At 46.0% G+C, this 23,244-nt stretch overlaps 1 protein-coding gene across 5 annotated transcripts in view; it reads right to left on the reverse strand.

Moving 5' to 3' along the window:
- LOC113143472 (glutamate receptor 1-like) overlaps positions 1 to 23,244 on the reverse strand; it is an 88,448-nt gene that overhangs the window by 18,035 nt on the left and 47,169 nt on the right. For 4 of the 5 annotated variants that reach the window (XR_003297034.1, XM_026329113.1, XM_026329114.2 and 1 more), the window contains exons 6-12: positions 21,264 to 21,398; positions 9,361 to 9,600; positions 5,088 to 5,272; positions 2,563 to 2,616; positions 2,227 to 2,385; positions 1,422 to 1,589; positions 7 to 111 (exon numbers count right to left, since the gene is read on the reverse strand). Coding sequence is in view for 4 of the 5 variants with exons in the window: in XM_026329113.1 (XP_026184898.1) it covers positions 7 to 111; positions 1,422 to 1,589; positions 2,227 to 2,385; positions 2,563 to 2,616; positions 5,088 to 5,272; positions 9,361 to 9,600; positions 21,264 to 21,398 (1,046 nt within the window). In the remaining variant the exon portion in view is untranslated. Of the gene's footprint in view, positions 1 to 6; positions 112 to 1,421; positions 1,590 to 2,226; positions 2,386 to 2,562; positions 2,617 to 5,087; positions 5,273 to 9,360; positions 9,601 to 21,263; positions 21,399 to 22,671; positions 23,020 to 23,244 lie in introns of those variants that run through there. The other variant, XM_026329115.2, reaches the window with a different exon arrangement.

Below are 23,244 nucleotides of genomic sequence, written 5' to 3' on the forward strand. Positions count from 1 at the left end.
CAGCACCTTCCTGGGTCCAGTGTGGCTGAGCTCCATCACAGTCAGGGTGTAGTTGGTGCGATGTCCTCGCTCGTCAAACTGAACATGTCCAGTCAGGCCCTGCAGCCGCACCTGCACACACACATTACACACAACATCTGGATACTGTGACGCTCTGCATCTAATGTGAAGTACTTTATGTACCGCTGGGTAGCTGACGTTAACTACCTTATATACTTCTAATTTGAAGTACTTTATGTACCGCTGGGTAGCTGACGTTAACTACCTTATATACTTCTAATTTGAAGTACTTTATGTACCGCTGGGTAGCTGACGTTAACTACCTTATATACTTCTGATTTGAAGTACTTTATATACCGCTGGGTAGCTGACGTTAACTACCTTATATACTTCTGATTTGAAGTACTTTATATACCGCTGGGTAACTGACGTTAACTACCTTATGTACTTCTAATTTGAAGTACCTTGTGTACCGCTGGGTAGCTGACGTTAACTACCTTATGTACTTCTAATTTGAAGTACTTTATATACCGCCGGGTAGCTGACGTTAACTACCTTATATACTTCTAATTTGAAGTACTTTATATACCGCCGGGTAGCTGACGTTAACTACCTTATATACTTCTAATTTGAAGTACTTTATGTACCGCCGGGTAGCTGACGTTAACTACCTTATATACTTCTAATTTGAAGTACTTTATATACCGCCGGGTAGCTGACGTTAACTACCTTATATACTTCTAATTTGAAGTACTTTATATACCGCCGGGTAGCTGACGTTAACTACCTTATATACTTCTAATTTGAAGTACTTTATATACCGCTGGGTAGCTGACGTTAACTACCTTATATACTTCTAATTTGAAGTACTTTATATACCGCTGGGTAGCTGACGTTAACTACCTTATATACTTCTAATTTGAAGTACTTTATATACCGCTGGGTAGCTGACGTTAACTACCTTATATACTTCTAATTTGAAGTACTTTATATACCGCTGGGTAGCTGACGTTAACTACCTTATATACTTCTAATTTGAAGTACTTTATATACCGCTGGGTAGCTGACGTCAACTACCTTATATACTTCTAATTTGAAGTACTTTATATACCGCCGGGTAGCTGACGTTAACTACCTTATATACTTCTAATTTGAAGTACTTTATATACCGCTGGGTAGCTGACGTTAACTACCTTATATACTTCTAATTTGAAGTACTTTATATACCGCTGGGTAGCTGACGTCAACTACCTTATATACTTCTAATTTGAAGTACTTTATATACCGCTGGGTAGCTGACGTTAACTACCTTATATACTTCTAATTTGAAGTACTTTATATACCGCTGGGTAGCTGACGTTAACTACCTTATATACTTCTATACTGTGTGTATTTGTGTGTATCTGTGAGTATTTGTGTACCTGTTGCAGGGCTCTCTGTATGTCGATGCCCTGGCCCCAGGGTGCAGGGGGGTTGGCCAGACACTCCCCTGCGTTGCCGCGGCGGGAGATGTCGATCCGTTGCCGTCGAAGGTTCTGGAAAGCCGTCGCCATGACGCCGACGCCGTCGTAGGTCAGAGCTCCTGTGTACTGAGCATCAGAGGCGAGGATGACAGGGAGGGTCGGCAGTGCGACGTTAAAGTGAATCCTTCCTGTCTTTGGTTCCAGTCCAGCAGGACCCATTAACTGTGTTTACTACCCTGCGTAGGTGCAGTAGGTGTTTCCAGGAAAACAGCGTGTACTGTCCTACAGCTGGACAACAGCTGGACTCAGTCAGTGCTAACACTAACATTCCCAGTGGTGACGATGCTGCAGTGTTTAAGAGCAGCAGAGACTGTTTAATGACTCCTGCTGGACATGAAGGTCTATCTGAGCATTTCACTCCAGTTTTCTTCTTATTTCTCTTGTCACAGATTTTATGTAATTAAAAGACAAAGGAGGGAAATTAGCAAAAAGTTTTTCGATTCAGTTCTGTGTTTTTGTGACCGGCTGTCAGACCTGGGAGGACGTGAGGTTTGAGTTTCTCCATTCAACAAGTGAAATGTGCAGGATAAGACGTGTGTTCATGTCTGTAATTAACCCTCTGTGGCCACTTTATTACAGTAGGTGCACCTGGCAAATCTAATGCAGTCCATTAGAAAGATAACAGGGTTTAGGGTTGAGGAGCAGAGCAATGACTGTTCAGGTGTGTGTGTGTGTGTGTGTGTGTGTGTGTGTGTGTGTGTACCCTCAGTCTCCTGCGGGCCACTTTAAGGTCTTTGCTGTCAAAGTCCAGCCAGTCCTGGTTGATCTTGTCCACATCTGGATCAGACTGGTTCACCAGCTGAAAGCCCGTCACGTTTGGGGCCAGCTTCTGAAACTCTGTGATGTTCAGGTCCATGAAGCCCTGACACACACACGCAAACACACGCACACGCACACACACACACACACACACACACACACACACACACACACACACACACACACACACACACACACACACAGCGACATGTTTCACCGACTGAGCTCCTCCTGAACACAGTGCATCATGTTCCTGTGGTTCCTGCCAGTGAGCGCTCACCAGATTGGCCAGGATGTAATGGTAGTTTTTCAAGCTTCTCCTCTGAGCAGCAATCTGAGTGAGAGAGAGAGAGAGAGTCGGCATAAATGATATGCTAATTACATTTTCTGCTGTTTCTAATGATGATAAAACGCATCTATTACACATTCATCACACTGATCTGTGTGTGTCTGTGTGAGTGTGTCCTCTCAAACAGCTGCTAATTGGACGGCTTGGTTCCTCTTTGAGGAATTAATTGCCCACCTTCACGTCTGCTCAGATTCAACCAACACACCACGGGAAAGAGCGACTCGAGGAGAAAGAAGAGGAAGGAAGGCGAGGAGAAAAAGGAGGAGGGGAGAAGAAGTGAGGCCATGAAGAGGAGGAAGAGAAGAAACAGCTGAAGAGAGGAGGAGGAGGAGGAGGAGGAGGAGGAAGAGGAGCAGGTGTTTGACGTCCAGCTATTAACGAGCATCAGTCGAACGCTCACAGCTGCTCTGCTGAGGAGGAGAAAGCTGTCCTCCTCCTCTTCATCCTCCTCCTCCTCTATTCTACAAACGATGTGGTCCTGCCAGTGCCGACGTCAGACCAGAACATGCGCTTGTTATATTTATTCTGGGCTCAAATGCTGCATCGGAGTAAAACGTTCCATCAGCGTGTTCAGCTCCACTGACAACCTGTGAGCTCACACCTGTTGTTTCATGACTGCGATGCTTTTAGTGGCGGGTTTGAAGCTGGTCTGTGCTGCTTCATTAGCATGTCACCAAACTTCAGAAAGCTCTAAGTCGTATGCAACTACTTGAATAATCAACTCAATTCATCAGCAGCAGCAGCAGCAGATCCAAAGCTCCACTCGCTGCCAAACAAGTGAAACGAACCAAATAAAGTCAAACTAAAGTCAGGCCACTTGAAACTAAATGGAAAATAAATTCAGCTGAAGCAACAAGCTTCATTTAACAGATCCAAAACACCACCTGATACTTCAGTCTGTCAGCCCGCTGGACTCCAGCAGGAAGAGGCGTTTCCAGGCGACAGCTGGTTTCTGGCTGCAGGTCAGGCTGACTCCACTAGATCGCTTTCACTTTCTGAACCGTTTTCTGTTTGCATGCACTCACTGTTCTCTCCACTAGCAGACAATTTTCACAGAAGCTGAAATAAATGTTAAAACCAAACAGTGTGAAAACAGCTGCAGCTGAGGAGCAGAGATATTCTGCAGCATCTCCTTCGACTCTGACGCCTGAGAGCAAACACAGAAAATTACTGTTTGTCTGTTCAACAGCATCGGAGGAACCTTTCAGCCCTTAAAGCACCAAAAAGAAGATTTATTAAAATGTATTAATCTCTGAGGGGGAGGAATACTGCAATGTCAACATACTGTATAACAATAAAAACCCTGAGTTAAACATTAACAACAAGTTTTAATTATTAAGAGTAAAACCTACATAATCCAAAGTAAAAACACTATGGAGAGTAATTTATTTACATTAGGACATACATCCTGTGTTTCTTGGGAACAGCTTCAATTAATCTTTGATTGAAATGGTTAAATACTACAATACCCATGAGCCTCAGCGGCTGTTGCGATGAGGACATGGCCTGTCAGGTGTGTATATCAGAGCAGCAGCAGAATCAGATCACTGCACAACATCAGAGCTGTTTGTACTCACTAACAGAACTTTAGGCTCTATGATGGGTGTTTCCTGAGCAAGTGCATTGTGGGAGTTGTAGTTTACATCTGCCTGAGTCTCCCGTCTGTCTCCTGGTTATTACATGCTGTGTTTCCTTATCACATGCTTCACCTTTTATATACGACTCCCTTCACCCTCTGTCTCTTATTTCCTTCATTTCTGGTTTTAATTGATGACGTTTTTTGTTTTTTGTATCTTTGACATGTCCCATGTGTGTTTTACACCGATGGAGCTGCACAATCTGAAGTGTTTAATAACGATATCCAGACAGAGACAATGATGTTCTCAAATATTTCCTTTCCTACGCAGACATTTTGGAGAACCTACTGGGAGTCTGGTGTTTTATAGGCCACATGAAAAACCACGATTAAAAATATTCATGTTTCGAAAGGCTGTGATCATTTTCTCCATTTCCCACAAGAGTCGAAGTGTTTGCTGCTGCTGCTGCTGCTGCTTAGACACAATTTGCTCTTTTTTTACAACCTATTCTTGCTGGATCACTTCTCTCCACACTTGGGGATGGATTACAGTCACAGTAACACTTACATGCACTTAAAGCTGCTGTGTTTGACTTTCACGTCTACAAACAGTTTAATGTTGTTTTGTAAAGAACCAGAGATGTTTGCACACGCTGCTTCTCAGACGCTCCACGGTCAAGACTTTGCTCTGTTGTGGCTACAGACTGTAAAAATGGTGGTGGCGTCTGGGCAGCCATCACCTCAGTCTGCATCAAACTCAAAACAACTGATTGAAATAAAACAATAGTTTAGCAGTGTGCTTAAAGCAACCACAGATCATCGTCCCCGGTTTATATGAGGCTCCTGTGATCAATGGACAGGTGCATTGTGGGTGTTTTACCAGGTTGAGGATGGAGTTGAGTCGGTCTAGCTCGCAGTCGATGATGATCTCATAGTCCTTCTTGTAGTCCAGGTCGGTCAGCAGCTTGATGAAAGCCGACTCTGTCAGAGTGTCCAAGTTAACGGAGGTCACCTGCCAGCTCCGCTCAGCCGCCGTGTCCAAGATCCTCTGCAGCACCGACAGACCTGAGAGAGCAAGATACAGTGAGTCCACCACCTCCGTGTGAACAGACGTGACACAATCATATCACCTGTGGAGAAACATTTCATCTCTGCCGAACATGCGTTTATGGTTTTAATGATAAAAACATCAGCTTCTGTCCTGTGCACAAGATTATCACACATTCCTGCTCAGGTAGGACTGAGACTACAGACCTGTAACACCTGGTTAAAGTGAGGGAGGCAGAGTGACTTCATCTAAAGGATGTTCAGTGATACTGTTGTTAGCTCCATCACCAACGCCCAAACAATCGGCAGTGACTTCATCTTTAAATGTCGTCTGTTGTGTTGTAGACAGGCAGTTTTTGCTGTGTGTTTTAAAACCCTCTGAGTCAACACACACATTACAGAGCAATCACATCAGCATTTTACAGTAAACACACACACACACGTTCAAAAGACCAGTCAGCAAAATTAAAAAATGAAGCAAAACTTCAAAGTCTAGAGAGATGAGAGAGACTTCAGAGATACACCAACACACTTCTATCAGTGTGAGGACCAGCGCTGTACCAAACTTTTACCATCACAACTAAAAGTCTAACCAGGTCATTTCTCTAACCTGGCTCCAACTCGAGCCCTAAAACCAGGTGTCAACCCTCCAACAGCTGTAGTCAGATGTGAACACAGAACAAATCAACAGATATTTTAGATTCACTGTGATTCACACTTTGAGAATACGCCATCTCCAGAAATCCATTTAGGAACCATCGAACAGAAGCTCAGAATCATCACGTTGTTCCTTCATATGAAAGTACGTCATTAATACCTCAGCAGCCAACATCAGCCAACATCAGCCAACAACAGCCTGCAGCAGCCTGCAGCAGCCAACATCAGCCTGCAGCAGCCTGCAGCAGCCAACATCAGCCTGCAGCAGCCAACATCAGCCTGCATCAGCCTGCAGCAGCCTGCAGCAGCCAACATCAGCCTGCAGCAGCCTGCATCAGCCAACATCAGCCAACAACAGCCTGCAGCAGCCTGCAGCAGCCAACATCAGCCTGCAGCAGCCTGCAGCAGCCAACATCAGCCTGCAGCAGCCAACATCAGCCTGCATCAGCCTGCAGCAGCCTGCAGCAGCCAACATCAGCCTGCATCAGCCTGCATCAGCCAACATCAGCCAACAACAGCCTGCAGCAGCCTGCAGCAGCCAACATCAGCCTGCATCAGCCTGCAGCAGCCAACATCAGCCAACATCAGCCAACATCAGCCAACATCAGCCAACAACAGCCTGCAGCAGCCTGCAGCAGCCAACAACAGCCTGCAGCAGCCTGCAGCAGCCAACATCAGCCAACATCAGCCAACATCAGCCAACATCAGCCAACATCAGCCAACATCAGCCAACATCAGCCAACATCAGCCAACATCAGCCAACAACAGCCAACAACAGCCTGCAGCAGCCTGCAGCAGCCTGCAGCAGCCTGCAGCAGCCTGCAGCAGCCTGCAGCAGCCAACATCAGCCAACATCAGCCTGAAAACGAGCTGATGCTGCTGATGATTGAGGAAGTTTTCGTCATCGTGATGCTTTTCCATCGTCCGTGGAGTGACAGAGATGACGTCTGTTAATGACACGTTACGCTGCCACATACAGTTTGGCTGCAACGTTGACCTTTCCACACACTTCTCATGCAGGGATTAGTCACCGTTTACTCCCGGTTAGAAAAAGAGAAAATCTGAACTCATAATTGCTGCTGCGTGAACCTCTGATAGGTAACTGCTCATTAGGACCCATACAGCTGCTGCGAAGTAACACACACACTCACTGAGCAAAAAGCCAAGTGTGTTAATGATAATGTATAACCTTCAATTAGAGATCCAGCCGAGCGGGACACCCACACCGACAGAGACAGAGTCAGTCACTGGGAGAGAGGGAGAGTATTATAAATACAGGATTTGCATAAACAGCCTCAGACCCACTGGCTTGTGAACGGCTGTAAACTCTTCATCGATTGTTTGGCATTAAAACATATTAAATATTAAACTAAAGATCACGGACACAATTGATTGTTTCAGGTTCCCTGATGTGCTTCACACACACTTTGAGTTGAGACATTAAAATGACCAAAACATCAAACCGAGACAAAGTGATGATGAAGAGTTTTACCGTGTCCAGTCTCTTCCTGTTTGCTGCAGTTGAGACGGAGGAAGAAAATGTGTGTGTGTGTCCTGCTGTCTCACATTTAACAGAGCTGTGGTGTGTGTGTGTGTGTGTGTGTGTGTGCTGGGGCGTGAATGTGCCAATAACTGTGTGTATGTGTGCCAGTGTGCATGTCGGTGTGTTAGTGAGGCAGTTATGTCAACCACACACACAAAATCAGTTTCATGTTCAATTACACATGGTCTCTGTTCATGCACGCTGATGCTTCCGTCTCCCTGGTTTATGTTCTGAGCAGCTGCTCTCCGTCCTCCTGCCCAGCGATTTATTAAACAGTGAAAACGCAGACTGAGTGCTGAGCCGTCCAGTTTGGCCACAGCGTCTAACGCCTTGCTCAAGGGCACCTTGATGGCAGCAACAAGACGAAGAAAATAAATGAGAGGACAGAGAGGAACATGTAAAAGCTCTCTCAGTCCTCTGGACAGTTCAGCCCACAGCAGAGGAGCAGGAGGCTGTGAGAAGACGACAGCAAGGGCAAGGAAAAGAAGAAAAAGTCTGATGTAGATTAATTTGATGAGAAACATCGTCTGACAGAGGAACGCCATTTATTCAATGTTTATGTTGTTTACCTGCCTTTAATAAACATCATTTCCCATGAGCACTAGATCCTTTGGTTCTCAAAATCATTTCAAATCCACGAATATTTAAGCTTGTGACCTTAAGCAGTGTGTTGCTTAAGTGTTGCCAGCTTTCTCTCACAAACGGAGGGTTAATGGTCAAAAGCTCCGGCCGCAGGAAGGTCCCTCTGCCTCCGACCGACAGCTAATGTCTCCTCAGCAGATGTTGAGGACACATACCATTAGGCAGACGTCCACTGCTGGTTCCTGGGCGGGTGTAAACAGTCTGCCACCGCTGTCAAATGGGCTGTAACATGAGGCCACAGGGTCTCTGAGTGTGTCCCTGTTTGCTCGAAGGCCTGGAGGTAAAGCTTGACTTAGAGGAAGTTCTCAGCAAAGTCTGTGTGTGTGTGAGTGAAAGTTTCAGCAGGTGGGAAGACGGAGACTGACAGGAAGCACAAACAGAAGAAACTTTTCTGTGAAGCCTGTCAGTACTGCATGTTCTGCACAGGTTAGACTTTCTATTCCGCTGCTCATCGTCAGCCTCACAACATGTGAACCGAGGCTTCCTCTGCTTAAAGGACTGTTCTTCAGAAGAACCTCTCACTATAACAACATATATAAAACATTATATAATAAAACTTTTGCATTATTTTAAAAATTCATCCTAAACATCAGGAAAGAAAACCAGATGCCTTTCTCAGGCACAGCGTACCAACACAGGATTTTCTGTATTTATCTAATTAACCTGCTGCAGAAGCGTCATAAGTCTGTCTCCCTCCAGGTTTATCTCCACACATTCAGTCTAACGTCCATCACACACACACAGTGACTTTTCCTTGTGTTTGGTGTGTGAAGCTCAGCAGCTCACACACACACACGCTCTTATTAACACTGCCAGGTGCACAGTCTTTTTTTGGAAGCTTTTAATGTGAAATGTCTGCTGGAAGTGACAGTGTCTTAAATCTCAATGAAAAATGTCAAAATAAAACTGAGTGGAAATCTTCAATGTGAACCTGTGGCAAAGAGAAGCTGAGGATGTTTTCACTCATTAATCAATATCCTCCAGACTCTCAAAGTCCAGAACAGATTCATTTCAAATTGGACCCAGTTATGTCAGATAAACACAAAAGTGCTTCTCCAGATCCTGAGAACTTCATTTTTGCACATCCAACATGAAGAAACTCCGCAGTTTCCTTGAATGTCAAACAGCATAAAGTCCATTTTATGAGACAAACAGTAAACACACTCAGGTCCACAGTCTCAGTCTCCCCTGAGTGAACTTCATCGAACATGAATCAGATGCATTGAACAGTCAGGTGTACCCCTGACCCCCCTCACCCCCTCACCTGAGTCGGAGCTGTACATGTAGACGAACCTGGTCCAGTAGAAGTGCTCCAGCAGGGCCATGAGGGGCTCCTGGAGCTGGGGCCGCAGCTGCAGGACGAACTGGTTGTTGGTCTGAACGGGGAAGGACGGCGTGACGAAGCAGACGTGCAGAGAGCCGCAGAAAGACATCAGCATGTTGACCGTCCGCCGGTCGTACAGGCCCATGATGGCGTACACGCCCTTAGAGAACTGGGAGCAGACTGGAACACAAGAGGAGGAAGGAGGTCATTGTCATTGTTCAACACTTGTCACCATGTATGGCTCCTCTGTCATTAGACAAGTGTTACAATAACTACACTCATACTTACAGATTACTGCACAGGCAACTACACGGAAAAGACACAAAACAACCCCCAAGAGACACAGCTTCCACCAAGACATGTCAAAAGACAACAGATAGGTGTGACAACCTGACTACCATTAGTGCAAAGACACACAGTGACTACAGAGACACAAACAGTCCTCTGGAAGTAAACAGTCTCAGCACATCCACCTGTCAGGTCAGTCAGAGAAAGGACTAAATGTCATATTCAAGGCACGTTCATAAAAACACAACAGATCCCTTATGAGCAGTAACAGTGCAGAGGAAAAACCCCCTTAACAGAGGAGACCTCCAGCAGAACCAGGCTCAGTCTGGACGGCCATCTGCCTCGACCGGTTGGGCTGAGTGGCATCTGTCTTATTGTCGGTCTTGTTTTCAAGCTCTGCTTCCTCTTTCAGCCCAGAAATCCAGGTCACCAAACAAACCCTGAGTGAAATTCATGGATAATCCTTTGGTTTGATTTAATGGAGCAGGACACGACAGCATTTGTAGTTAACGTCTCTTTATCCTCTCTCATTTCTGATACACTCTTTGTCTTAAAATCAACATCCTATTCCCCGTCACGCCTGTGATTCCTGCATGTCATTCCTTACATGCCTTCATTGTTTTTGTCTGCTTTTCTTATCTGTACTTAACAAAGACGAGCAAAATCTGTATTTGGTAATAACAGATGATAAAAGTGTTATCTTCAGCTGACTCATCTGCTGCTGTGTAGCTGATAAAGTGCAGTTTTCCATTTCACACTAAACGTGCACATGGTAAATCCCCGGACACACAATGGCTATAATCAAATTATTCTGCACGCAGAGCTCTTCACAGTCAGGGATTACGTCTTAAGACAGAATAATTCTCAGCACTGAGGCTCGTTGTGTCTTATGCTACGCTCTTCTGGGCACAATCGGATTTACGCTGTGTAAAAACACGTCTGGCGTCTCTGTGTCATCGCCCAGAAAATGCTCATCTGGAGGAAAAGACACTGCCTGATTGAAGATGAGGAGGGAGTGACACCTGTCAATCAAACAACCGCCTGAATACAGAACCATCCTCACAGTGCAGTCTGCACCGCGTTTGTTCAGATATCATGTATAGATGAGTCAGGTGTGTCCACAGAGTGGAGCTACAGCACAGTCGGTGTCATTAAACAGGAATAAAGCTGATCTGAAGCACGTTGCATCAGAGTCCAGGAACATTAAATAGAGACTAAATAATCAAAAGCCTGACTGAAAGACAGACTGTGAACCTGCAGATCTCAGATATGTGTGCAGGGCTGACATGTTGCCATGTTGGTGTTTTGCCTCTATGGTGAGAAAGAAAGACGGGAGGGGTCTGACATGAACCACACCAGGGGATTTGGATCAGAGTGTAAAATGCATCTTCACCACCAGGACGCCCTGAGTTCTTCCCCTGTGGAGGACAAATGCAGTCCCAGGGTTTCTTCAGGGCTTTTATCATCAAATACCACGGCCTGATTTACTGTCACGCTGCCCAAAGTGTCTATGAGAGGATGAAACTAACTGGGACAATAAAAGGATTGAGTCTCAACTCAGCTGAGCTCACTCAGTCCAGTGTCTGGACCCAGCCTTCCAGTTCTGGTTCCCTGTTCTGGGCCTCAGTGTTTCAGCAGCGGTTTTCAGAGGTGCAGCTGTAAAAAGCCACTGTCCAGTACCTGCAGCCTGGAGTCTCAGCATCCAGTGCTAACATGCTAACAACAAGCCTGGTCCATCTGAGCAGGTTAGCGCTGGGGACAGCCGGTCCCTCTGGAGCCATGTCATCATGCTAACAATAGACTCGAGGCCTCAGGAGGAAGCTAACATGCTAACGAGGTGTCTCAGCATTAACGCTGCTGCCTCACTGGGACGACAGGCGGCTCAGACGTCAGGGAGAAGGGAGACGACACAAGCCTCGGAAATGTTGGTGGTTATTTGTGTTGGGGTCAAGAACACGGTCGTTATGAGCCATGAACCAGTCAACTGCCTCTGTAGACAATGAGCTCAGTTCACACTGCACATCTGTCATGAGTGAGCTGAAGAACTACTAAGTAGAAGCACAACACTGGGTCAAATCAGCACGAAAAGGAGAACCAGGGCTGCAACTCACAACTCTTCGTTTCCCATCAACTTATGATTCACACTGGCTCAAAAACTGACAGATCTCAGTGGAAATGGGAACATCTGGGCAGCTGCACTTTCTGAGGACGTTTGTGTGATTCCGTCAGAAGCTCCAGAACAGCAGCTACTGAATCTGGGATTTTTCTGATTTCACAAATCGATTCTGGACTAAATTTGAATTGAAGGTTTGACGATGTGTCTGGGGCCTTTTAGTTGAGCCCTGTGCTGCACCCACACAAACCCAGAAATCAATACATAATCATGTTTGCTGTCATGAGGCCAATGATCAATAAATAATCATACCTGCTGTCATCACCACTGATGTTGACGTGTGATGCCACAGCTGTCCACAGCTGTGGCATCACACCACCCTCCCCTCAACAATTAATATGAATGAAGACAAATGCTCCTCAAGGACACTCGTGGCAGCGTCGCAGAGACTGATGTGACCTCGCCTCATACCCACTTCTCCAGTCGCACATCTCGCTCCTCGCCACCTGAGGCTTTTAGACAGAGCTTTATTTAAACACAGCCCAGAGACAACGACAAACGCCACGGGGCCCACAGCTGAGACCACATCTACCCACAGAGCTGTGCGTCCTCCTGACACATCCTCCATCCATACTGCAGCTCTGTCTGTCTGCAGAGAACCAAAATCACTGATGTTTAGAAAGAGGGAGGAGGGTAACCGAGGCCTTCATCGTCACCGTCATCATCCTCCACTGCCTCCATTCACCACGAGCCACAGCTCCACTGTTTATGCTCCTCTGCTGAAAAGACAGGGCGGCCCGGAGACACAGAGCCCACGATCAGGTCACTGTTTCACTCTGTCGTTCTGCGTTCCTGTCACTCAGCCGACACCTTTCACTGTCGCTTCCCCAGGAAGACGTCCAGTCCGGTCAGAAACAGCGAGCTGCTCACCCAGCACCCAACACGTGACGCTGGCGTTCATATTTCCTGTTGTGCTATCTGATGTGACGTTCACTGACTGCGGCAGGACATTCAGCTCGAAGACGCTGACATTGGCAGCTAAAAATGAAAAAGCCAAAAACTGCAGACGCGGTGGAGCGGTGGGCAGATTTGTGGCAGCATTGTGAGTGTCCACTGGCTGAAGGGCTGAGTGGTGGTGACGCACCAGCTCAGATTACACGTCCATGCTCGGATCACACACTGTATTTCCAGGTTCACAGTGTCCAAATAAACACACGAGCGATGAGGTTTCTATCCCAACTCTCAGAAAACTGAACTGCACGAGCTCCCGCCTCAACCTCAGGCTCTAATTAACGTGTTTAGTAGTGATGCTGAATAATAGATTAAATGGCTGCTGTCCTCAGCTTGACACACACACACACACACGCGCGTGCACGCGCACGCACACACACACACACACGCGCGCGCGCACACACACACACACGCTGACTCTTAAGTCATTTAGACAACTGCTGCCTCGCAGACATCAATGCAATAATCTCCTGCTGAGGACAGCAGCTCCAACACACACACACACACACAGTTCAAATCCCATCTGTCTGCTCTGAGTCTGGACCTGGTCCCTGTGGCCTCATTGTCTACATTTACACAGAGACGCAGCCACATTTCGCTGAGAGGAGCCACATCAGCTGCACACCTGGCCAGAAACGGGGAGTAAATCCCCCTTTATTATTCCACTTGCAGCCTGCTGATGGCACAGCAGCAACAGGCTGCAAAGACCGACTGTCTTTATAGCCAAAGCTGTCAGACCTTACGTGGGCTCAAAGGTTCGATAGAGGCCGACACCTGAGCTCTTTTCATTTATCTGGTCCTCTGCAGCCTCACGGTGGACACAGGCTGCCTGATGCTGCATCTTAGCCTGTTGCTGATATACTTTAATAATTCCAGTATCAACATATCATCCAAAACATTTGTCTTTCAGGTAAAACATCTATTATGTGAGTCCCAGGATCATTTACAGTGTAAATGACACCGAATGACCTGAAACCTGGTTTGACATTTATGATAAAATAAAGATGAGATGGACTTTACTCATCCAAAGGGAAGTCCAGGTGTTCATCAGGTGCTGTGGAGCCTGATGGCAGTGAGGATGAAGGGTCTCCTGCATCATTCAGTCCTGTGCTCTAATTTCATTTACTTATTTGTTTCAGTGGCGTAATTTGCTGGTCTCAGCCAACATAAACACCAAGACTGTCATGTTTCCATCAGCAGCTTTACAGGTTCAGGTTCAGTCCAGCAGAACAAGAGAAACATGCTGCAGACACTTCCAGCTGTGGGAAACACCTCTATCAAAAACATTATGAGTTAGACGATGACGACATGTTCGCTTAGGGGACAAAGACACAAAGAGGACTGGTGACGTCTGCAAAGAGCGGGCCGAGCGGCTCCAGATGGACTTCCTGAAAGGTCTTAGAGTCCTCTCAGGAGTTTCAGACTGTTTTAACAAAAAAGAAGCAGATCTTTGTTCTCCATGGAGCTGCAGTTTATATTTTTGCTTTGTTCCCTTCATCCTGCTCTTGTCTGAGACTCTGATCTCGCTTCTGTTGTGTCCGACATGAAAATAAGGATTAAGATTAATAATTAAAGATAATCCTCTTTTCTGAGCTGCGAGCACTTGTATCTGAACACTGGCTCTTCCTTTTTGTCGTTATTTGGAAAATTGTGTAGCTGGAGATAAATGTGCTCTTTTTTTAAAAGCTGCACTTTATCCTCATTTCACATTCAAGGCGTTCAACTGAGCGTGAAACTGCAAGTGAGTCCTCAAGGGTGAAATGTCACCAACAAAAACTCAGCTCTCCCTCTCTGTTCTCTTTCCACTGGGCTCCCTGCCTGAACGCGTCCAACCAACACATCCTTTACTTTTGTTTTCCACACTAACACACAATAAACAGGACACACTACGGGGAGAGGGGCAGTCGCGTCCTGTGCTCCTGTCGTCTCAATCTGTGGGCTCCTGATAAGGGCAGTCCTGGCAGAGAGAGAGGAGAAACACCATTTCATTCACCCTCCTGCTCCTCCTGCTCCTCCTGCTCCTCCTCCCATCTTCATCTGACCCTCTGGGATGGCCGTGGGTTCGGCTCTCATGCATCTGCTGCTACTGGGTTGACTTTACATTTAATGTGCAAACTTTTATTTTAAGATCGAGGGGAGGAGGTTAAATGCCAGTTAGCTGAAGCTCAAGCTGAAAAGAAAATGTTAATTTTTAATCGTCTGCTGTTTCTGTGGGGTTTTCACTCCTTTATTTATAGGCTGATGGATCAGTCAGCACATTGTGTTAGCACAACACGAAGACTTGAAGGTATGTGTTGCTGAACCGAGGAGCAGACAGTAATATTTAGTGTGTGTGTGTGTGTGTGTGTGTTTCCCATGAAGCACACAACTGAAATAACAAGTTAACACACCTGATTTATCCAGATGTTTTTTAATGTCTGTGTAGAGTCTTTACCATCGGGTCAAATCCAGCTCCAGATGCTTCAGTGTGTTTGACTCCACAGTCGAGACACAGGGTCCATGAAGCCCTCGGCAGAGCCCGGGAGTCTGTTAACAGGGAGTCAGACAGACCCCCGACCCACGATTCAATTAATTTCACTTCTATTCAGCCACCTCTGATCGATTCAGGCTGGTTTGCTGGCATGAATGCGACACTGTGTACTGCCAACACGGCTCCATCTGGGTTCCTTCATAACAGGAAGTGCTTTTTACTACAGCAGCACATCCTTTAAACCCTGATTCGCTCTATCAACAACCAGTAGATCAAACCTCAGACACATTTCTTTTGTTGAACTATAGGTTCATGTGCACATCATGGCTACCTCCACTGCTTCAGCCTGACAAACCTCAGTGTGTTTGTGCCGCCGCTTTATTCATTGTGACCAAACCCAGTTCACATGAAAGATGTTCTGCTTTAGGCCAGAACCGATCCAGCTAATGAATCTATTTCCTCCTCCTTCGGTTCAACACATCAGTGTAACGACGGAGGCGTCGCAGCCGCTGTCGCTGTGCACGGGCTGGTACAAAGAAAGTAAGAGTGAAAGCTATCTCAGTGTCTCTGTAGACAAACGCAGGTTGTAGGAGGAAGTAAACAACTGCCATCGCTGCTGTGGCGCCTCACAATTAACCTGCGTACCATAATAAGTGTAAACAAAACTCAGTTTCCGATCACACCGTTGTGACTGCAGCCTCTCAGAGCACATACACCAGCTGCTGGAGCCGACTACACATATCTCATCGCTCGGAACTGAGGTGGAACCTCAGCTCCACCGTGCACTGGTCTCAGCGGCGACATAGAACTGAAGATGTTAATAAAAAAACAGGAACCACAGCCCCGGCACTAAATAAGCACAAAGAAAGAAGAGACATATTGAGAATGTAGGTGAAACACCAGCAGAAGGAAACAGTGAGTGAAGGAAAGGAATGAAGGGACAACACAACAAGGCGAAATCAAAAGCATGAAATATATGTAAATGAGAATAATCCTGTGAACGAATGTGAAGACGAGACAAAGTGGAACCACTGGCAAATATAAGACGACGCGGGGATGAGAAATAAAAAACAAATAAGGCATTAAAGCAGTTTAGTCGCCCAACAAACAGAGACCTGACACCACAGGTTAGTTATTGACAGCCTGTGTCTGGACCTGAACCTGAACCAGAACCTGTCTGTCCCTGCTCTGACCCCCTGCTCTGGAAACTACAGAAACCTACAAAAACACCATGTGGCACCAAAGGGTGACACCTTAAAGTTGTGTAAGTTGTGAGCTGGAGTTGCTGTGGATCCTACACCCCCGTCCCTGGTTCACGATCTGTTTCTCCTCAGACCATAGTCTGCAGGGAGTGACCCCTGCTGGTCCAGGTTTTGGGTCAGAACCAGCTAACCTACCCCTGCTGTCTGGTATATCCCTCACACGGGCAGGATAATCCACAAGACTTCAACTCTGCGTGGTCATGATGTTCTGGCCCATCTGTGTAAATAAAACACATTTTTAGAAGACAGTGCAAACACTGCTCCTTGTCTAAGTGATGACAGAGACTCTGAGTCCCCCCGTGGAGGATTCTGAGAAACCAGAAGGAAGTGCGGTTCATACATTGGAGATATCAGCCCATCGTCGGTACCTTACTAATCCTGTTACTGTACTGGCAGAGACTGAACCTTCCTGAACCTGTTTCCTCTCCACAGTAACAGTGATGACGCTGCAGTAACAGACACTTTTTTCATGAAGTTTATTTCATTCAAACAACCTCAGTGTGCAGAAATCCCTGTAGCGCTCGGCTGTTTTTCCACCAGCCCCTGCACAAAGCACCATTTTCTCTGTCCAGCCCACTGTGTCTGTGCTGGACAAGGATGAGTGCACTGTCCACAAGCAACAAACAAGGTTCCTGAGAAACACTCTCAGTACTGTGGGAACCGGACTTCATGTCACTACAAGCTGGACCCTGATGTTTGTGACCACCAACTGCTGCATCTGCTGCACAGCAGGTCTGAGCCCGCCACAGACCTGAGCTCACCGCAGGTCTGTCCGAGCCCACAGCAGGTCTGAGCCCACCACAGACTGTCAGAAACTAAGCTTGATGCAAATTTTTCTTGCGTCGCAGACATCTGATTATGTGCTTGTAGATTCCTTCAGCACTGAATTCAGTTTCCTAAAAACGGCCTTACAAGTTTAAAAGATTAATTTTCTAGTTATCTTCTTGCTGGTCAATAAAAAATCATGATGAATGACAGAAAATCATAAAAGCAGGGCGTGTCAGAAGTTCCCACAGACTCACACTCTGTCCTCTCAACCAACAGCCCAAAGATATTGTGGTAACATATTGCATGTCTGACTTGATGAGGACTCCTATTCTTAATGCGACCTCCAGGAACAACAGGAGAAGTCCACAGGAAGGAACAGCCCAGTTTTAATGAAGCATCTTTAAACTGAAGGTGTGTCCCGGTTCAAATCGGTGCTGCAGGTTATTTTTCTAAACCAGATGTAAAGAGTGTGAATGATGAACCTGATGCCCCTGGATACTGCTGCCCCCCCAGTGTATCTATCCAAGTCCTGGCCTCAGACTGGTTTGCCCTTTTCACACTCTCCCTCTCTCTGTCGTCTCCTGTGAAGTCTCACAGTCCATTTCTCCTCCTGTCCTCCTCATTTAGCCTCTTCCTGTCTCTGGGCTCCCATGTATCCCACTCTCTGCCCCCCTCTGCCAGCTCCACTCCATGTTTCTGGGTCTATAAATCTGCCTTAGTCACTCATTTGTTTTACACGTGGGGCCCAAAAACACAACACCGACTATGGCAGGTTCTCCATCCTCCTTGTACAGGGACTGTGTGCCAAAATCTAGACCTGAACTGTTGGATATCATGTGATGTGTTAATAAGGCTGAACTCTTTTCATTGGACTAAAGCCTGTCAATCTCTGGTCTCAGATGTCACCAATGAAGGAAGCTCAGTTAATTAATGAATAACTGTTCACTAACTGTTTTGATCCTCAGTTAAGTGAAGATTTGATGCCTCATCCTATATAAATGTTCTGGGGGAGGATCCTCAGACGCCAAATTCTCCCTGTTTTGTTCAGCAGGAAACTATTGTCTGATGTTTTATTGACAAACAGAGCAGTGACCTGAGAAAATGAGCATTAGATTAATGGAAAGTGAAATAATGTTTAGTCAAAGCACCAATCACGTGCACCAGCACTGAGGTACAGAACCAAATATCCCAGAGAGCACACAGGGTTTTTACCAGCCCCTCATTTATAACAGGAATGACTCTGACAGTAAGAACACAGGCCGTGAAAAAACAGCACATCATCCGTATTCACTGGAGGGAAACTGCAGAGTGGAGCTGGATGCAGCAGGAACCAGCCTGGTTCTGTCCAGAGGGAACGAAACCCACCCAGCCTCACCTCAACAATTGAATCCACACAAAGCTACAAACCATCCAGACTTCAGACTGGCCTGTGGGTTCTGCAGTGACCACTTCAATTTCAGACCTTTTGACATGACCAGATCTTCTCAGTTTCTCCTAATCATGCTTCAAAAAAAAGGAGGTGATGTGAAAATCCCACAAAATAAATTAATAATAATAAAATAACAGCCTCACATCACTGAACAATACAGACCAGTATGTGGATAATCCTAGTCCTGCTGGTTCCAGACCTCTTCCACAGTGACTGAGGCCATTGTGATCCTGAAAACACCCAGAGCTTTAGACCTGGTTCTATCCCCTGGTCCTGATCTGTGTCTCAGCACACTCTGGTCACAGTCTACAAAGAGTTCTGGACTTCCTGTCCTGGTTTCGGTCCTGACCTACATGGGACCTTATGTACACAGGTGCATTTCTTCCTAAACTCCATCCATTCAGATCATTCTGTCCCAGGTGGACTCCAGTCTGGTTCTGGATCCATCTCAGGAGAATGAAAGCAAACAGGAAGCAGCTGAGCCCAGTAAGGGGCCTCAGGGAAGGATCTGAACACTAGGACACAGTGAGTTAAAGGGTGATTTCTTGTATATGAAATGAAATATCCTCTGTGATGACAGGGCTCCCCAGGGGGCCAGCACATCCTGCGTGGAGATTTTTCCTGTGTTTAATCTCCACATTGTACACACTCCGACTGGCTGACTGCAGCGGCTTGTGGTTTGGAAAGCTTCCTGCTAGCTAGCACACTCAGATAAAAAATAAAACACAGAAACCTGGATATACAACCTTTCATTAAAAATGAATCCCGTGTGTTAACCAAACCGACTTTAATAAAGAGGTAAACTGAGGTTAAGTGAGTGAAAAAGCAGCTTTGATGTTCCACCTTGCTGGGCTAAGCTCCCTGAACACTGCTGCAGCATAAACCTCACACCAAATCAAAGGAAGAGATTCTGTCAGGGGGACGATGAAGACCTGCTCTGTGGGACTCGCACATGGATATAGTGTGATTCAGCAGCAAACACTGGCCCTGAGCTGGACCAGCGGCACTAAAACTAAATCTGAGAACTCATCCTTAAGGAATTCCTAATCTCCAGGTGGCACTAACACCTCTGGAGGATGCAGAGCATATGGGCTTAGATTTGAAAGTTTTTAGGGATGGTTCCATTTAAAACGCTGAAGAGCAGAAAACAAATGCGAAACATTTGAGAATGGAGTCAAACGACTATAGTCCTGAGAACACACATCCCAGTGAGACAGCTGTGTGTGTAGTTAAACGCCGGGTCATTACGTGTGCAGACTGAAAGTGAGGGGTAATACCGGCGGATGGTGAATTCAGCGTTTCGGGCAGAACAGAACAAGGTCAGCACATTGTTCTCTAAACCTCCTACACTGAGATGAACGTTCCCTGGAGCCAGAGTCCATTTAGTGCTGAGCTCCCTCTGGTCTGTGTCCATTTACTGCTGCTGTCAGCTCTTTTCAAACCTGCCCCCTTTTACTTCCACTTTCCCTAATTCTGCACAATGAGGTCTGGATGATGGGAGACTGATGCACTGGCCCACGACACTGAGCACAGAACCTCATGCGACTTCAGGCCAACCAGCATCATGCTGTTTTTAATTCTCAGGCTTCTCTGTATAAGGTGCAGGCAGGTTTAACGGGGACAAGAGAAGCAGGGTTCCAACCATAAGTCAGTAAAAGAGGTTTAGGATTCACCTCAGAGACACGTGCTGACTAAGAGCGACAGGTTAGTGATGAGTGATCGACATAACTACACTGTGACAAACAAACCATCGATATTTGACGAGGAAATTAAGGCCAAATCAATAATGTCACTTCACCAAAGTGACTGACGGACTTTACTGCTGGTAGTTTATGGCCACTCCCAGAATATTTGTTCTTTGTTCTGTCATCTATAACTCCATTACTTCCCCCAGGGTTCTTCAGACATTTAGGCAGCTATTGGTACCAAAGTCATGATTCTGGTATTGTGACAACACTAACCTGATGTGGGGTCATGGTGGCAGCAGGTTCAGTCAGGTAACCCAGATGTCCATTTCCCCAGCACCATTCCCACAATCCCTGTGTATCCCAGGTCCACACTGGGGTCCCTCCAATGGGCAGCACCCAGGAGGATCCTGATCAGATGCCTGATCCACCTCAGCTGGCTCCTGTAGCTGTAAAGAAGCAGCGACTCTGCTCTGAGCTGCCTCGTAATGAATGAAGCCTCTCTAAGGCTCAGCTGCTCGTCTCTACCCAAAGCTCACGACCACAGGTGAGGGGGAACACAGACTGACTGGTCCATGAAGAGCTTTGCCTCAGACATTTCTCCAGCTCTGAGACTGAACCGTCAAATAAATGTGCCACACAACAAAACTATGAGCCGGTGCCAGCTCTCTTGGGTTTGGGTCCAGTATAACAACGTTTCCTCAGGAAAGTCCTCTGAACCAGAAAACCAGGACTTCATGACGCACAGAACCCAGTGAATGAACTCCGGCATCACGTGACCCTTAGATCACGCCAACCTGTGTGCTTGTGTACTTACATGCGTAGGTCATGGCGAAGCTGCTCCCCGTGTCCACCATGTCCACCTGTGGCACCAGTTTGGGCACGTCCTGGTGCTGTGCCAGAGCAAATCGAAACACCTCATACTCGTGGGATCCGGTGGGGAAAAGGCCTCCTGTTTATGAAGCACAGAGAAAGGAATCACTTTGTGTCCTAACACACACACTCACACACACGTAGCGTGTGTGCAAATAATCTTTATCTTCATTATCGATTCATCTTTTGATTATCGTGTCAACTGATCAGTCTCTTTGCTCTATGAAATATCACATTACCAAACAGCAGCACAGCAAGGTGAGCTCGATAAACACCTGTTTTATGTGACTCATTTTATTCAAAGAGATCAATCTTGTTATTGCAGCTCCACATTGATGTCTGATCAAGGACGAGCTGTCTGAGCTTCTAGAAAACTACTCACCAACTACTCTGATTATTGAATAATAGTTTCTGGCATTTCTCAGGCAGAAGCTTCAGTTTTTTCTTTTCTTAGAAACATGTCCAGTAAAACTCTGGAGGATATGAGAAGAATAAAACTCAGAAACTTCAGATTTTTGTGCAAACTTTCATTTCCAAGTACAATAGCTGCTCACATGCTGAGTTCACCATCATCACTAAAATAATGATTGTGGTTTCCAGTAATTGCTATTAAAAGCCTCTCATTTCAGCTCTTATTCAGCCTATTTCCCTGCCACTTACAGACTCTCAACATAATGGTTTTAGGGTCAGAAAGAAATTACACCGACACTTCAACTCTGACTCAGTGACCCTGATGTCAAGAAGATGAGTTTTCATATTAGCAGAGTCTCTGCAGTGTTTACAGAAACTATTTCCTGTTGTCAAATGAACTTTTACTTCATTTTGTGCAGTTTATTCTCATGGTCTCATGGTTTTCTTGGTTTTAAGGCTGAAATTATTGCGTTTACAAGTGAATAATCAGCTGAGGTGCATTATGGGGAGTTCCTGATCAAATGTAAGTTGATTAAGGCCTTAAATGTTTATGTACAAAACAGGAAGCTCATTTTCAGAGACAGTCGCTAAGTTCAGCTCCAAGTCAAACAAAACGCCCAAAGACTAAATTTTGGTCAATAACTAGAAAACTGTGCGAAGGGATTTATCTGTTTCAGTCCATGGGGCAGCTAAACTGAAGACACTGAGCAGAAACAGCAGAGCAAAGACACCAGGGAATATGAGAAGCTGAAACATCTTGTACTTAATATTAAAGAATCAAAACTTTATTCTGTCGACTACCTGTAACTTTTCTAAAAGTGACGACAACAGCAGATTGATTGATTATAAAAAAGAACAGCTAATTATTGATCCTGCTGTTTGCAGACATTTAACGGCACAAACAACAAATACAACCTGTAACAATAATCTGACAGACTTACAGTGAACACTGGGTGATACTTTCCAGTAAACATCAGGTGCTGGTTCAAACAGGCTCAGTTTAACTAAATCTGTCCCAGAGCTGCTCGATATGAGCCTCGACAGGAAAATAACAAACCTCATCAGCCGCAAAACACATTTTCCTTTGTCTGGAGACACTTCCGGCGGGCTAACATTAGCCTATATCTGGGCCTGATGACGGTGCTGGGCCCAAACACCAGGTTCTGCTTAAAGAAAACCCCAAACAACAACAACATGTCTGTCTGACTGACTGTGTGTAACAGGGACGTGGTTTGAGTCTTAGTCCAAAGGAATTCATGTTTTAACCCGAACCTTCCTCCAGGTGTTCGCTAAGGAGCCTCACCTGTTTCAGCCCCGCCCACTAAAGACCGCGACACCGAGCCGCAGAGTCACGTGACACTGTCGCAACAGCCGTAACCGTGGTAACCGTGCACAACAAAGATGGCGACAGGTGGGGTCTTAAAATGTAGGAACATTTTTGATTAAAAGACTAAATTAAAATCTGCCCCAACAATGTTTCAGCTGGAGAAAGAAGCACAAGCTCCACATTTACT

The sequence above is a fragment of the Mastacembelus armatus genome, chromosome 14 (assembly GCF_900324485.2).
Source record: "Mastacembelus armatus chromosome 14, fMasArm1.2, whole genome shotgun sequence".
NCBI classification, from domain to species: Eukaryota; Metazoa; Chordata; class Actinopteri; order Synbranchiformes; family Mastacembelidae; genus Mastacembelus; species Mastacembelus armatus.